The following is a 15,860-nucleotide window of genomic DNA, read 5'->3' on the forward strand; positions in this document are numbered from 1 at the left end:
AAGTAGAACCTAAATCCAAATTTTCATGCAATTCGGAGTTGCCCCTGGAAATTACACTCCAAAACGGTCATTTATTGGGCTAATAATGCACCCACCACCGTAATACTACATAAAGATACAAAATGCATACAAATCACAAGAAGAATTAAACAAGAAGATACGGTATCTCACAGACTCTTTACGGCAGTACTGGAACATGCTTTGAAACAATTGGAGTGGACGCCAAAGGAATCAACGTCGACGGCGATATGTTGTCACACAAGAAATTGGAACTAGGCTTACTGAGTTAGATGCTGCCTGTAAGCAAGTTGGTTTTAGCATAAGTTTTGGAAAGATACAAAACATGACAAATCTGGTACCAAGCGAAAATCCAAAAGTGACTTCATCGATATAGCATTGGTTCATCGACGTTAATACTTCTAGGTCATGAAATCCAAATTGCCAGGGATAATCAAACTGCCGAACTTCAAAAACTATTCTTAAAGAAATTAACTTTAGCCGTATAGCGATACGCTGCATTTATCATTTTTTTAATGGCTAATTTTAAATATTAACTTTCTTTTCTAAACGAAAATGATATGGATAATTTAAAATTCACATGTGTTTCGTTCCTAAAATACAAAACCAAATTGTATAAAATTAATGTTTTTTTCTGGGAAACAAATTCCCCATTAAATAGTTACCTTATCAGACCTTAATAAATCACTTTTGAAATGCATTCGAAGACGCTTCTATTCCAGCCTCTTTATGTCAATAAATTAGTCTTTAACTTAAAACCACAGACATGTGTTTTCAGTCAGTCGATCCACAACAACGAGTCGAAACACAACCCTCGCTGGGCCAAACAATAGCAACCTTCTTACGAGATATAAACGAAGCACGCTTGTTTACCCAAAAATAAATAATATTACTGTTCGTTGTTTTTACACTTATTTTAATTTAAGTTAATTGATTCCGTCAACACTGTAGCGGTCATGCTACTAATCCTTTAAATTAATCCCATTTACTGCCCCTTTATGAATTTCATCTTAGAGACGCCTATGGGAATGCCGACATTCCCATATCAGTTGCCTGCATTCGCAACGAAGCGAGAAGAAGGCACCGCGCATGAGTTGATCGGATCGAGAACATCGATCATCGAACATCGAGAAATCGATTTTGGTCGATTGGAACCTCAGTTTTGTCAGCAAACTCGTCAAGGTAACACGCCGTATTATTTATAAGTGGCGGAGTTTGAAGCTAAATCTCAAAATGGAACATAACTAAAAGGATATCCAAACATCAGCCAATACCATGTGCCAAAAATAGTATATGAAAATTAAATATATCTGGGGACCTATTCACATAAAAGGAATTATAATACAGCTGGCGTGTTACTTGCTCAAGTGAGTATATTGATATATTTCTCCTTATTTCTTCATTATAAAATCAAATTCACCATCCTAGATATCTCGTTCGTTATCTGTAGATATTAATTTCGGTTAAGAAATAATTTAAATTTCACATTATAATTTATATTATGGTAATGATATTCATTTCCATTTGCAAAGAAACAGTCAAGGCCATAGGTTTTTAGTGTTAAAGTTAAATTCCAATTTCTCATTAGGCTTTTTCCTCTACGTTTTTTTTGAGGTAATAATATAAAAAAGTTTTAACGAATATCAGACATGTCATGCGCATGTCCCTGCCATGTCTGATTTGATGATTTGAATTAGTTTCAATTTGACATGACATATGCATACCTAACCTGAGTTTTTTTGTTTTGGTTTCCAGTACAGTGACCCTGTGCTGTCTACACATAGTGTTATAAATAATGTAATTAAATTGATGAAATTTCTTTTAGATTCCACTACTTAGTTATTTAGTCACGTAACGTGACTCTATCACGTTTAGTATGTACCTGATTACATCAAGGATTTTCCGGTAGGACTTAACCCACCACAGCAGCCAAATAGCTTTGTTGTGCCAAGAGGATTTTCCTGAGGACTGTAAGATCTTCCTAAGGACTTTTTATAAAGGACTATTTGCCCCTTTTAACAACCGGCTGTTGTAAAAGCTAAGTTTTTACCTTTCTTTTATATACTTTTGGTTCATATAATTTTAGTACAGTGTAAACTTTTCGTATGCATACGATCAGGAAGAGTACATATTTTCGTGATAGATAGGGTTTTAGGTCGTTGTTTTTTCTTTGGTTCAATATAATTAATAGTTTGTTTAAATAAATAAAATCAGGTCTTTTTTAATGATAATTATAAATAATTGGAGCTCAAAATTTGATAGGGAATCAGGGGGTAAAATTTTGTCGCGGATTTTAAATAGGGAATATGTCTAGTAGGTTTTTTTTGCAAATAGGATATAACGAGTGCTGACCAACTCAATATATAATTAGTATTTTTGCTAGATGAGATACTTAATTTTTGGCAACCGTAGCGTTCTTGTTGTGTACCCATCTCACATCTCACTCTAGCCTAGTTCAATGTAGGGAATATTACTAACTTTTAGTTGTAAGGACCTTGTGCAACTCTAACGGACTTTTGATTTTGATTTTCTATTAATACCTTTACTTAGCGCAGTGTGTAGTGGTTAATTGCATGTTAGTGGCTTTTTGGGTCCTGTTTGACCGTTACACCACCACTACCACTGTTATTGTTTTTAGAGAGTTATATGTAACTTGTAATATATATAACATATTTATTGTTAATATATTTGTTTTTAGAAAGGTTGATGTTTTATTTCAGTCTGTATTACCAGTAAATAATATAGCAAGACAAGGTTAGTATTTAGTATTTTGTATTTCAGGTGGTCGTAACCAGTGTCATTTAGTTCCTGTTGTTCGTTACTTCAAAAATCTCGAGCTGTTCAAATTCTGGGCCCAAAACTTACGTTTTCTCTTTTTTTGACTTCAGTTAAGTATAGTGAGCTTTCAAATATTGTGCCCCAGAGGTTGAGCTGTCCGAGTTGGCGCCCATTTTCTTCTCACTTTATCGTCTCCTTTATCTTGATCTATCTCCAGTGGTCATACCTAGTTGTATTAAGTTTTTGTATTAACAGGTCTCATTTTCTCCCTAGTTGCTATCATTTCATTATCAAACCTTTTTTTTTATATCTCTAAAGCCAATATTCGGTGTATAGAAGCTAGCCATGATTTTTTTTTTCATGAAAGCCAATATTCATGTAGTAAGATCAGAGGAAGACAGAGTGCCAAAGACAGTGTTCTTCGAGAGACCAGACGGTAGAAGATCAGTGGGCCGTCCCAGAAAAAGATGGAAGGATGATGTTGAAACCGATCTATCTAGGATTGGGATACAACAATGGCAAATCGAAGCGCAAGATCGCAGACGATGGAGGGCCATAGTGGATGCGGCGAAGACTCACCCAGAGTTGTAAAGCCAGTCAAGAAGAAGAAGAAGAAGCTAGCCCGAATACCCACTTGAGATTTAGTGTCTCTCTGCCCATTTAAGTTGTCCTTCTGAGCTAAGCCCCTCTTCTTTTTGTCTTAAATCTTTTCTCATTTATTTTCCCCTTATTTCGTCAGTTCTTTTCTTCAAAATCTCTATACCCAGAGTATAGAGGTTTCAACACACCCAACGGAACAGCCGTAACGGGCCGCACACGGAGCTCTATCAGACATCTTCAAGAGCAACATGCCAAATTATTTGAAAAAAAAAAGACGTTCGACCAATGTGTACTTCAGGTCATGACTTACGGCGCCGACACAGTTTCGTTAACCAAAATCAGAATGGCCCAAAGAAGAATGAAACGGTCGTTACCTGGACTGACTCTCACAGACAGGGTTAGAAACGAGGAGATAGGAATTAGACGAGCCATTTGGCCAGAATGAATATGGGTGGTGGACCCAAAAAATTATAGTGTGAAGACCACGAACAGAGAGAAACAGCAAAGATGGGGCACCTACTGCTCATTCATAGTAGACTCGATACACCAGTGTATTACTGTACAGTCTAAGTAGCAGATCTTACTGCTATGTATAAAATCTAAATGGGCCTTTTGTTTTCTGGCCAAGCTTTGAACTATCGATCCACTAGACCCCTCGCAGTGAAGTGAATATGATTCGTTCGCCTCGCTCACTTAAGTACATGACGTGATATGTTTATAACAGTAATTACAGTCGGAAAAATGAAAGAATACCCATGAACGAACATATAAAACACGCTGTATTTTCCTGTCACCGTGTCATAAAGAAAATTGTCTAGTGCAAGTACATGTAACAATAATTATTACATGTACTTGCACTCGCCAATTTTTTGTGTGACACGGTGACAGGAAAATACAGCGTGTTTTATATGTTCGTTCATGGGTATTCTTTCATTTTTCCTACTGTATATATCTACAAAGTGGCAACTACCATCTTGTGTTTTATTGCGTCATTTTAGAAATATAAACTTACAGGGAGCATAAAACATGACCAAGGAATGTTTCTTCTTCTTTAGGAATGGTTTAAATGTCTCTTCGGTCAAATGAACTACCTCACTTTCTTCATCAGCCCACGGTTTTTCTGGAGGGGGTGGTGGTGGAGGTTCTTTAGGATCTTTCATGAAGTCTATAATCTTAGCAGCGTCCCTAACGTTGATGTCGAACTTCTGTTCTCCGAATGAGAAGTAAATAACGGTGGGATAGCCTTTGACGGAGTACCTGGAGGCCAGTGTGGGTTCTTTGGTGGCGTCTACTGCAGCTAACATGCCAGGAATCTACAAGAAATTTATTTTATAATAGCATGTAAAATTTTTTTAATATATCACTTTAATAATTTGATGCCTGCTATGCTAAAATATATTACACTTTAGGTTTTTGTGGTGGACCAAGGTTCGCCGTAATGTACTTGGTAATTAAATTTGATTTGTCAGAATAACTATAGGTCTAGATCCCGCGTATGAAAAAAAGTTGATTAATAGCAAGCTGAAAATTTTTTAATAGCTTAAGGGTGTCTTGTCGGACAAACTTTGATGTATGGGAACACTGGAACAGGGGAAGTTTTAATTGTGGAACAGGTTAAAAATTTGGAACGTCAGACTACGAAGACGTCCCATGTATTTTGTCGAACAGAACTTAAAATTCATTTGTTACCCTCTAATTAAATTGTCCTGCAAAAATCAGACTGCTATTTATCACCAACTGGGCATTTTAATATGTGGAACACGTAGAACATGTCAAATGACAGGAATTATGACAGGTGACAAATAGCAGTCTGATTTTTGCATGAGAGTTTAATGAAAGGGTAACAAATCAATTGGAAGTTCTGTCCGACAAAATACATGAGACGTTTTCGTGGTCTGACGTTCCAAATTTTTAAACTGTTCCACAATTAAAACTTCCCCTGTTCCAGTGTTCCCGTACATCAAAGTTTGTCTGTCTAGACACCGTTAAACTATTAACAAATTTTCAGCTTGCTATTAATCAACTTTTTTTTTGGTACGCGGGATCCAGGCCTATAGAGATTCTTTAATACTGAGATTTTTCATGAATTCCATTTATTTTGATCTTTTCTGTATGATGTGATACCTGATAGGGTGCACCGAAGTTTTCGTGAAAATATTTTTCTTCTTCAATTGAAATTCTGGAGTCAAGATTAAAAACTTGGCTGAGAAGGTATTCGATTATTTCTGGTTTATCTTTATCATTCCTGGCTTATAGTCTAAGAGATTTCTACGAACTTTGAACTCTATGATGCACCAAAAAATAGAAGAACAACTTGGTGACACACTGTTCGGGTTCCGCAATTACCTTAGAACTAGAGAAGCACTTTTTAGTATTCAGGTTATGGTACAGAGATGTCGAACATTCGGTTTATACGTGTTCTATTGACTTTGAGAAAGCCTTTGATTGAGTAAAACATACTGAAATTATTGCTATTCTTCAGAAGGTAGGTATCGATGATAAAGATGAACGCATTATTAAAAATCTTTACTGGCATCAACCTGTAAATAGCAGGATTGGCCGAGATACTTCTGAAAAGCTTCAAATAAGAAGAGGAGTAAGGCAGGGCTGCATTTTGTCCCACTAACATTTAACATATATTCTGAGTTCGTTTTCAATAAAGCAGCGGATAATGCTTAATGTAGTATCAAAATGAATGGCGTCAATATTTTTGAGATACGCGGATGACACAGTGTTCTCTCTCTTGTCGTTTCTCCATTTCTTCCAATATTCCTAACTAGACAAGGCTAAAACGGCGGGTTCGTTGAAAAAATATTCCCATGAAATTTTTGGCATAATCACATTCGTGAGACATCCCAGAATAAGGTTTAAGAAGTCGCCCACGTGAAAAGTGGTCCAATTTTTTTTAATCAAATTGCAAAAATCAATATTTTTGGCCCGTAAAAATTTTTATTAGATTTTTTGGACCATTCTGAACAAAAAAGGTATCTTGTAATTCTTCCCTAGAGTTGATCGTTTTCGAGTTATAAACAATTTAAAATTGAAAAAAAAAAAAACGAAAAATGGCGATTTTCAAGGCTTAATAAATTGGTTAAAAGTTACTATTATGAAAGTCAGAAAGTGACTAAATCAAAGTTTAAAGCCCCCCCTACAAGATCCTGAAGAAAATTTTGTCATAATCCGTCTTTTTGTCACCGTCTATGGTGAGTGCGAGAGAGATGCTATTCCGGCAATCCAATGGGGCTTCTTACTCGCACTCACATTTACAGCCGCGTCAATACGCTCTTACGGCTTATTGGTAATAATTAAAAATAACAGCTTAGTAATAAATTAAAGACACAAATTTCTTCAGGATCATGTAGGGGGGCTTTAAACTTTGATTTAGTCGCTTTCTGACTTTCATAATAATAATTTTTAACCGAGATATTAAGTCTTAAAAATTGCCATTTTTCGTTTTTTACAATTTTAAATTGCTTATAACTCGAAAACCATCAACTTCAGAGAAAAATTACAAGAGACCTTTTTTGTCCAGAATGGCCCAAAAAACCTACAAAAAAATTGTCCGGGACAAAAATATTGATTTTTGCAATTTGTTTAAAAAAAAATTGTTAAAAAAAATTTGGTCCACTTTTCACGAGGGCCACTTCTTGAACCTTATTCTGGGATTTTAACTATTTATAATGGGAAATAAGCCACAATATTATTAAAAAATGATTTTTATTAACGTTTCGACGCCCAAATCGGGTGCCGTTGTCAAAATACAAAATACTATTAACATAAACAAAAATGTTGTTGCTTAGTAAACAAATTCTTCTAATAATTTATTTAATTTGACTCATTTATATCGGCAATTCAGATACATAATATGATACATTTTAAAGTAGAAGATTTTAAAATGATATTGCCAATATTTATGAGTTGCGTTCCTGGATCGCAATTCAAAAATCAGTGGAGAGATTCAAGTATAGTCCTGAAAGAAACAGATAGTAAAAAGAGAAAAATCAAAGAAGCGGCTCTAATTATGCTACACGAAACCAATTGTGTCGCAAATTCCTCGGTGGAATGCAGTAGGATGTGGATACCCATACTGAAAGAGGAAGTCAATAGAAAGAAAATACCACAATTAGTAAGTCAATATTCAAGTTAGTACATATTTTATATTTTAGTATTACTTATATATCCATGTATTATTGATATTATTTATAATTTAAACAAAATTATAGTAAAGTCAGAATTTGGTATTAATTTTGAGAGTAAATTAAATGTAAGACCAAATACTTACGATGTCGGGATAGTATCACGAGGTTTTTCCTGGTTTTCCCTCGTTATTTACTATGAGATCTCTAACGCGAGAATTTTAATGTCACCGTTGCATGTGGTTGTCTTTTTAAAGACAGATCACATGCTATGATTTTTTTGTGACGGATATTCTTGAGTTGGGGTTGATTTCATGTAATCGAATGAACTATCTTTCAGTAAAGTCGTCCCAGGAACGCAACTCATAAATATTGGCAATATCATTTTAAAATCTTCTACTTCAAAATGTATCATATTATGTATCTGAATTGCCGATATAAATGAGTCAAATTAAATAAATTATTAGAAGAATTTTTTTACTAAGCAACAACATTTTTGTTTATGTTAATAGTATTTTGTATTTTGACAACGGCACCCAATTTGGGCGTCGAAACGTTAATAAAAATCATTTTTTAATAATATTGTGGCTTATTTCCCATTATAAATAGTTAAAATTGTAAAAATGCCACAAGAAAATAGCTTCAGAACAACATTATTCTGGGATGTCTCACGAATGTAATTATGCAAAAAAATCTCATGGGAATATTTTTCCCAACGAACCCGCCGTTTTCGTCCTGTCTAAACAATGTTTCTCCATTGGTCTCTATCTTCAACTGCTCTAAGAGCTTCGCATAATGAGTTTCCAGCTGAATTCTTTATTTGGTCGGACCATCTAGTTGGTGATCGTCCTCTAGATCAGGGGTCTCCAAACTTTCCAGCCTTAGGGCCATACTGATTACTCCTGTAAGTTCCGAGGGCCAAGATGGCAACACTGCATATTATTAATTTTCCTGTATTTAATTTTTTCCCGTAAATTTTTTTTTTTTTTTTTTTTATTAACTCCATTGAGTACAACAATCTGCCCATTGGGCATTAAGCATTTGTTATGGTAAAAAATATAGACATGTAGAGAGTTACTCCAGTGAGTAACCTCTTTACAATTCTAAAACTAAAATTTTATCAGTCTGAATACACTTTTGATTACGTTCAGTTGGTTAAGTCGGACGGCAGTTGCCGTTTTAGTCTACGCACTTCAAAGACGTCCCGCACATTTAATTGTCTGGCAAACGCATTAGGATGCACTAACACTCGTTCAAAGTATTTAACACTAAAACGTTGTATGGCTTCTTTCACGGATTCTAGGGGGATGTCGTGTTGAATCACCTCGTTGGATACATAGTATGGCGCATTGACTATGGAACGCAGCACCTTGTTTTGAAATCTCTGTAAGATGTTTGTATTGGAGACGCTAGCAGTGCCCCATAGCTGTATCCCATAAGTCCATATGGGCTTGAGGATGGACTTGTAGAGTAAAATTTTGTTATCCAGAGATAGTTTGGAATTGCGTCCAATGAGCCAATACATATTTCTCAATTTAAGTCCAAGCTGTTTTCGTTTTGTAAAAATATGTTTTTTCCAAGTAAGGCGGCGGTCCAAGTGCATGCCAAGATATTTGGCGTCCTCGGATTGAGGAATTAGACAATTATCAATATATACAGGGGGGCATGTTTCTCTGCGTAGCGTGAATGTTACATGTAATGATTTAGTTCCATTAGATTTGATGCGCCATACTTTCATCCATTGCTGAATTCTATTTAGGTTTGATTGAAGATTCCTTGATGCTGTTGTTGGATCTGTGTGGGATGCCAGGATAGCAGTGTCGTCTGCATACGTTGCAACTGTAGTTGTACTAGATGTTGGAATGTCCGCTGTGTATAAAAGATACAGAATTGGGCCGAGAACGCTGCCTTGTGGGATGCCTGAGTGAATGGGATATATCTTGGTGTGCTCGGTACCGTGCTTCACAAGGAAGTGTCTATTTTCTATGTAGGATTTTAAGAGCTGGAAGTGAGGATAGGGTAGGAGCTTCTTTAATTTTATTTGTAGCCCTATGTGCCATACCTTGTCAAAAGCCTGAGATATGTCAAGGAAAGCAGCAGAACAGTATCTTTTGGAGTTAAAATCCTTGTTTATTTGGTTGACTAGCCTATGCACTTGTTCTATGGTTCCGTGTTTGTCTCGGAAACCGAATTGGTGTTCTGGAATTATTTTATTTTCGTCTATTATCGTTTTCAACCTTTTTACGTACATTTTTTCAAAGACTTTGCTAATCATAGGCAAAAGGCTTATAGGCCGGTATGAAGATGCATTTTCCGGTCTTTTTCCTGGTTAAAGGATCATTAGGATTTGTGCCACTTTCCATGAACTAGGGAAGTACTTTAGACGCAGAATTGCATTAAATATAAAGGTGACTAGTTTTATGCACTTATCCGAGACTTCTTTTAGAATCTTGCCAGAGATTAGGTCAAATCCAGGGGCTTTTTTGATGTTGATTTCATCTATTATTGTTTGTTTTACTTGGTTGACTGTAAATTTCGTGTGGGGCAGATCCATTTGAAACGGTGCTGTTAGGAATCTGGTTAGTTCTGTTTCTTCCTCTGTAGATACTGTAGAAGGGTATGGCGTAAATACTTTTTGAAGGTGCTTGCCAAAAAGATCAGCTTTTTCTTTGTCGTTTCTAGCCCAGGTGTTTGCCTCATCTTTGATTGGTGGGTTATGCTGTTGGGGCCGTTTGAGCTTTTTCGTGGCTTTCCAGAGTGAATAATCTGTAGCTTCAGTTGGTGTTAAATTTTCTAAATATTCTTGTATTCCATGGTTTTCTTCTTCATGGATTAATTCCTTTAATTCCTTTGTTGCTTTGTTAAGTTTTTTCTTATTTTCTGCCGTTCTTGACTGTTGCCAATTTTTACGTAATTGTCGTTTTTCTAAAATTTTTTGTTTAATTGTGGGAGACACATTATTTCTGTTTTGAGATGGTTCGTAGCTGGGAGTCGCGTACCATGCAGCAATTTGTATGCTTTCTGTTAGTTTATCTACAGCTGATTCAAGTTCGAGTTCATTTTTCAAGGACAGATTTAGTGAGATCAGGCTGTCTAGTTTTTCTCTAAATTGGGACCAGTTAGTCTTGGTGTTATGCAAAGTTGGTTGATGTTCTTTGTTTAAGATTTTTTCGGAGATTGTTATTATAAAGGGTGAGTGGTCTGATGATAAATCAAAGCATGATTCAGCTTTACATTTTTTGGTATCGATGCCTTTTGTGATGCAGAAGTCAACGACATCAGGTATTTTGTTTAAATCAGACGGCCAATAAGTTGGTTCGCCAGTAGAAATTTGTTGCAGGTTATTTTCTACCATTGCTTTAGCTAATTCTCTGCCTCTTGGAGTTGTTAGTCTAGAACCCCACATCGGATGTTTTGAATTATAATCTCCACCTGCAATGAATTTGTTCCCTAGAGTGTTAAAATATTTTAGGAAATGTTCTTTTTTAACGACATGTTTAGGTGGGCAGTATAAGGCAGATATTGTTATTGGGCCGTGTGCTTCCTCAATTGTTAAGCTGGTTGCTTGCAGGTAGTCTTTGTTATATTTTTCCATTTCGGAGTGTTTAATAGAATCACGTATAATCATGGCGCTTCCACCGTGAGCTCTACCGTCTGGGTGATTTGTATAATACAACTTGTAGTTGGGAATCCGCATGTGGTGTTTTTCTGTAAAGTGTGTCTCAGAAATTAATAATATATCAATATTTTGATTAAGTATGAATGTTTTGAGTTCTTTAACCCGTTGATAAAGGCCATTTGCGTTCCAGACTACTATTTTATATTTAAGTTGTGAAGCCATTAAGCAATCTTATTGATGGCAGTAGTAAGCAAATTGAGTATTGTACCCATTTGCTCCATGAGTTTTTGCATCATTTCTTCCAGCTTGGCTAAGTTGTTATTAGGTTGGTTAGGTCCTGGTATTGTTTGGTTGTTATAGCTACACTGTGGTTGATTTTTGTTGACTATTTGAGCATAGGTTAAATCAGGTTGTATTTGTAGAGTATTATTTGTTTGGATATGCGGTTGCATGATTCTTTTCTCTCTTAGTGTAGGATATAGCTTCTGCTGTAGTTGAATGTGAACTTGGCATCCTCTATCGTTAGCCGGGTGGTCACCGTTACAATTGACACATTTTACTTTGTCATCACGTGATTTCCGAGGACAATCTTTTGTTTCGTGATTGCCTGTACATTTTACGCATCTGTGTACTTTGCGGCAGTATGTTTTGGTGTGTCCGTAGTCTTGGCATCTTGTACACTGGGGGATTGTTCTTTTCGTACGAGGAGGTTCGCATTTGATGATATTGTTTCCTAATTTTTCTATTTTATAAACCTCTTTGTTGTTTTCCTTCGATACGATATCAATGAAAAACATTGGCAAGGGGGTTTTTGATACATAATGTTTTATATTGTGAATGTTCACTGCTTCGTGGCCTTGTGCTGCTAGATTTGCCTTTATGTCATCAGTATCTGTACCATGATGCAGTCCTTTTATGACAAACCTGAATGTTTTCTCGCTTTTTGGCCTAAAAGTATGGTATTGAGTATTCCTTTTATCAAGTTCAGTGATCAATTTTTTAAAATGTTCGGCCTCAACGACTTGAACTTTTACTGTTTCATAACTAATGGTTTTAATAGTGTATTTATCTCCTGTGGTTTGTTTCAGTAGATCATGAATGTGTTGGACAACACCTACATTATATATGGTTATCGGTGGGGGCTTGGGTACATGTTTTGTATTGTTTTCTTGATCTTTTGCTTCGTCTTGGCTTTCTTCGTTTTCTTCTGTAAGCATACTATACGAGTTTTTTGTTTCTAGTGGCTTTTGCAGCCAATAATCACTTAATTTTGTTTGTTTCCTGGATATTTCCACTTCGGGACTTCTTATTCTTTTTTTATTTGTTACTTTCTCCCATTTATCTTCAGATTCAGAGTTAGGAGCTGCTTGTTCATTCATGTGTTGGACTACCTGTGGATTTTGTGGATTTTGATATACTAAGTGTTGGGGGAGAGGTAAAGGATTTGGTTGTGAAAGATATTGTGGGAAAATTGGTTGCATTTGAGTAGATGAGCCTGGCATTTGCTGATATATGGCCTGTTGATTTTGATCATGGTAACCCGTTTGGGGCTGTGACATTGACGTAGGAAAAAAATATTGTTGATAAGACATATTATTGTTATTCACCTGATATCCGGATTGATGAGTTGGCACATCATTTCATTTGATATCCCTTTTTAACTCCACTCCACTGGTATGAAATTGTTGGATATTTTCTTCAGTTATTATCACTAATTGCCTTATGATAACTAGCTCGATTCCAAAACACTTATTTACTTTTAAAATGTATTAATTTTGAGAGTAAATTAAATGTAAGACCAAATACTTACGATGTCGGGATAGTATCACGAGGTTTTTCCTGGTTTTCCCTCGTTATTTACTATGAGATCTCTAACGCGAGAATTTTAATGTCACCGTTGCATGTGGTTGTCTTTTTAAAGACAGATCACATGCTATGATTTTTTTGTGACGGATATTCTTGAGTTGGGGTTGATTTCATGTAATCGAATGAACTATCTTTCAGTAAAGTCGTCCCAGGAACGCAACTCATAAATATTGGCAATATCATTTTAAAATCTTCTACTTCAAAATGTATCATATTATGTATCTGAATTGCCGATATAAATGAGTCAAATTAAATAAATTATTAGAAGAATTTTTTTACTAAGCAACAACATTTTTGTTTATGTTAATAGTATTTTGTATTTTGACAACGGCACCCAATTTGGGCGTCGAAACGTTAATAAAAATCATTTTTTAATAATATTGTGGCTTATTTCCCATTATAAATAGTTAAAATTGTAAAAATGCCACAAGAAAATAGCTTCAGAACAACATTATTCTGGGATGTCTCACGAATGTAATTATGCAAAAAAATCTCATGGGAATATTTTTCCCAACGAACCCGCCGTTTTCGTCCTGTCTAAACAATGTTTCTCCATTGGTCTCTATCTTCAACTGCTCTAAGAGCTTCGCAGAATGAGTTTCCAGCTGAATTCTTTATTTGGTCGGACCATCTAGTTGGTGATCGTCCTCTAGATCAGGGGTCTCCAAACTTTCCAGCCTTAGGGCCATACTGATTACTCCTGTAAGTTCCGAGGGCCAAGATGGCAACACTGCATATTATTAATTTTCCTGTATTTAATTTTTTCCCGTAAAATAACGAATAATTTAATTTTTTGTAAGTGTGGTAAGCTGTCAACATTATTAAGTATGTCAAATATTCACCTATTTTTGATATATTTTAATTTAATACAAGGTAGACATAAACAAACAAAATATTTCCACCAGTGGAAATCTCCAATCTCTCCCGAGATTGTCCACTAATAACATAATTATTCTTTCTACTATTTTTCAACGCCATCGTTAGAAATTGTCACAAACACACCAAAAACACAGCAAAACCATTAGTCTTACATTGTATCATTCATCAACAGTCTTTGTGCGGAAAATGTTTGGATATGTCTGACGTTCTGAAACCAGTCATATCAACTGTTAATTTCATCAGATCTTTTGGGCTGAATCACCGACAATTCCGACAATTTATTGCAGAGATTGAAGAAACAGACTTACCTTATCATACTGCCGTACGCTGGCTTAGTTGTGGGAAAGTCCTTCAGCGCTTTTTTGAACTTCGAGCAGTGATCGAAATTTTTTTGAATGAAAAGCACCGCCCTCTTACTGAATTACAAAACAACGCATGGCTATGGAAGTTAGCATTCTATGTTGATTTGACAAAACATGTGAACGAACTGAATTTGAGATTGCAAGGAGAAAACCAGCATCTTCCTGATTTATACACTAATATCAAATCATTCCGGATGAAATTGATACTGTTTCAATCACAACTACGAAGTAAATGAAGTACACAAAAAATGTATACAGATCTAAATTAACTGACGAGCATCTTAAATCTCTTTTAATAATTGGTACAAGTAAAATTAGTCCACAACTACAAACTATTGTCAGTGGAAAATCTCAATTACATACATCTCATTAGCATTTCATATGTCATGTTTGTTATAAGGTATGTGTTGTTCATTACTTACAATGTATAAAATGTTAGTTGGATTCATTTCAATAATTTGTTAGTTATTATATGCTGAAGTTAAATTTACTGCATAAATTATACATGTCTTTACTCATTACCATTCTGTGTTTCTTTATCCAACTTATCACAAACATTTTATTTGCTATAAAAAATATTAAGGAGTTTTCAAGTATGTCTCCGCGGGCCGGATGTGGCCCTCGGGCCGTAGTTTGGAGACCCCTGCTCTAGATCGTCTCCCCGGAATGTTTCCAGAAACAATTAATCTCTCCAAACTGTCGTCACCTCGGCGAAGCACGTGACCACAGAATTGCAGTATTCGTTGCACACAGCCTTTTTTAATCTTGAGTTGGTTTAGAATGGAAACGTTTGTCCTATGAGCTGTCCAAGGTATTCGCAGTATTCTTCTCCAGCACCACATCTCAAAGCCATCAATTTTTTGGCGCTCGCATGCGCGAAGAGTCCAAGTCTCTGCTCCGTACAGAAATATTGAGAATTCAAGGGCATTTACCAGTCTCATCTTGATATTTTGAGAGATAATCTGTCTTTCCAAACTTTAGTTAGGCGACTCATCGCATTTTTTGCCATACCAATACGTCTCCGAACTTCTGCTTCACAGTTACCATCGTTAGTTATACTAGACCCGAGATAGACAAAGGTGTTTACTATCTGGTATTCCTGTAACATGTTAGTCAGTTGAATAGTGTCGAATCTGTCGACCACCATGATTTTTGTCTTAGCTTTATTGATTTTCAGGCCAACTTTATTAATTTCGTACTCAACTCTTCGCAGGAGATCAAACATTTCTTGCTCATTTGCTGCTATAAGTGTAGTGTCATCAGAAAATCTTAAATTGGAGATTTTCCTACCAACTACTGTTACTCCACCGGCCCATCCTTCTAAAACCATCCTCATGACATGTTCACCATAAATGTTAAATAAGTCAAGTGACAACATGCATCCTTGTCTAACACCTCTCTCGGTCTTGAATTGGTTTGAGAACTTATGATCTAGTCGTACTGTCGCTACATTGGACTGGTACAGATTTTTAATAAGTGGTGTCACCAGGTGCATTGGTGCGCCCATTTCTATTAAAATTGACCACAGATTTATCCAGTTTACACAATCAAATGCCTTTTGGTAGTCAACGAAGCATATAATCATAAGTACTTGAAATTCTC

The 15,860-nt window shown here is 35.8% G+C and overlaps 1 protein-coding gene across 1 annotated transcript in view; it reads right to left on the reverse strand.

Annotated features, from left to right (window-relative positions):
* Positions 1-15,860, reverse strand: part of LOC126885214 (protein disulfide-isomerase A5-like) — a 63,389-nt gene that overhangs the window by 9,979 nt on the left and 37,550 nt on the right. Inside the window, exon 6 of the mRNA XM_050651668.1 lies at positions 4,409-4,709. Coding sequence (XP_050507625.1) covers positions 4,409-4,709 — 301 coding nt within the window. The remainder of the gene's footprint in view (positions 1-4,408; positions 4,710-15,860) is intronic.

The sequence above is a fragment of the Diabrotica virgifera genome, chromosome 5, assembly GCF_917563875.1.
Source record: "Diabrotica virgifera virgifera chromosome 5, PGI_DIABVI_V3a".
NCBI classification, from domain to species: Eukaryota; Metazoa; Arthropoda; class Insecta; order Coleoptera; family Chrysomelidae; genus Diabrotica; species Diabrotica virgifera.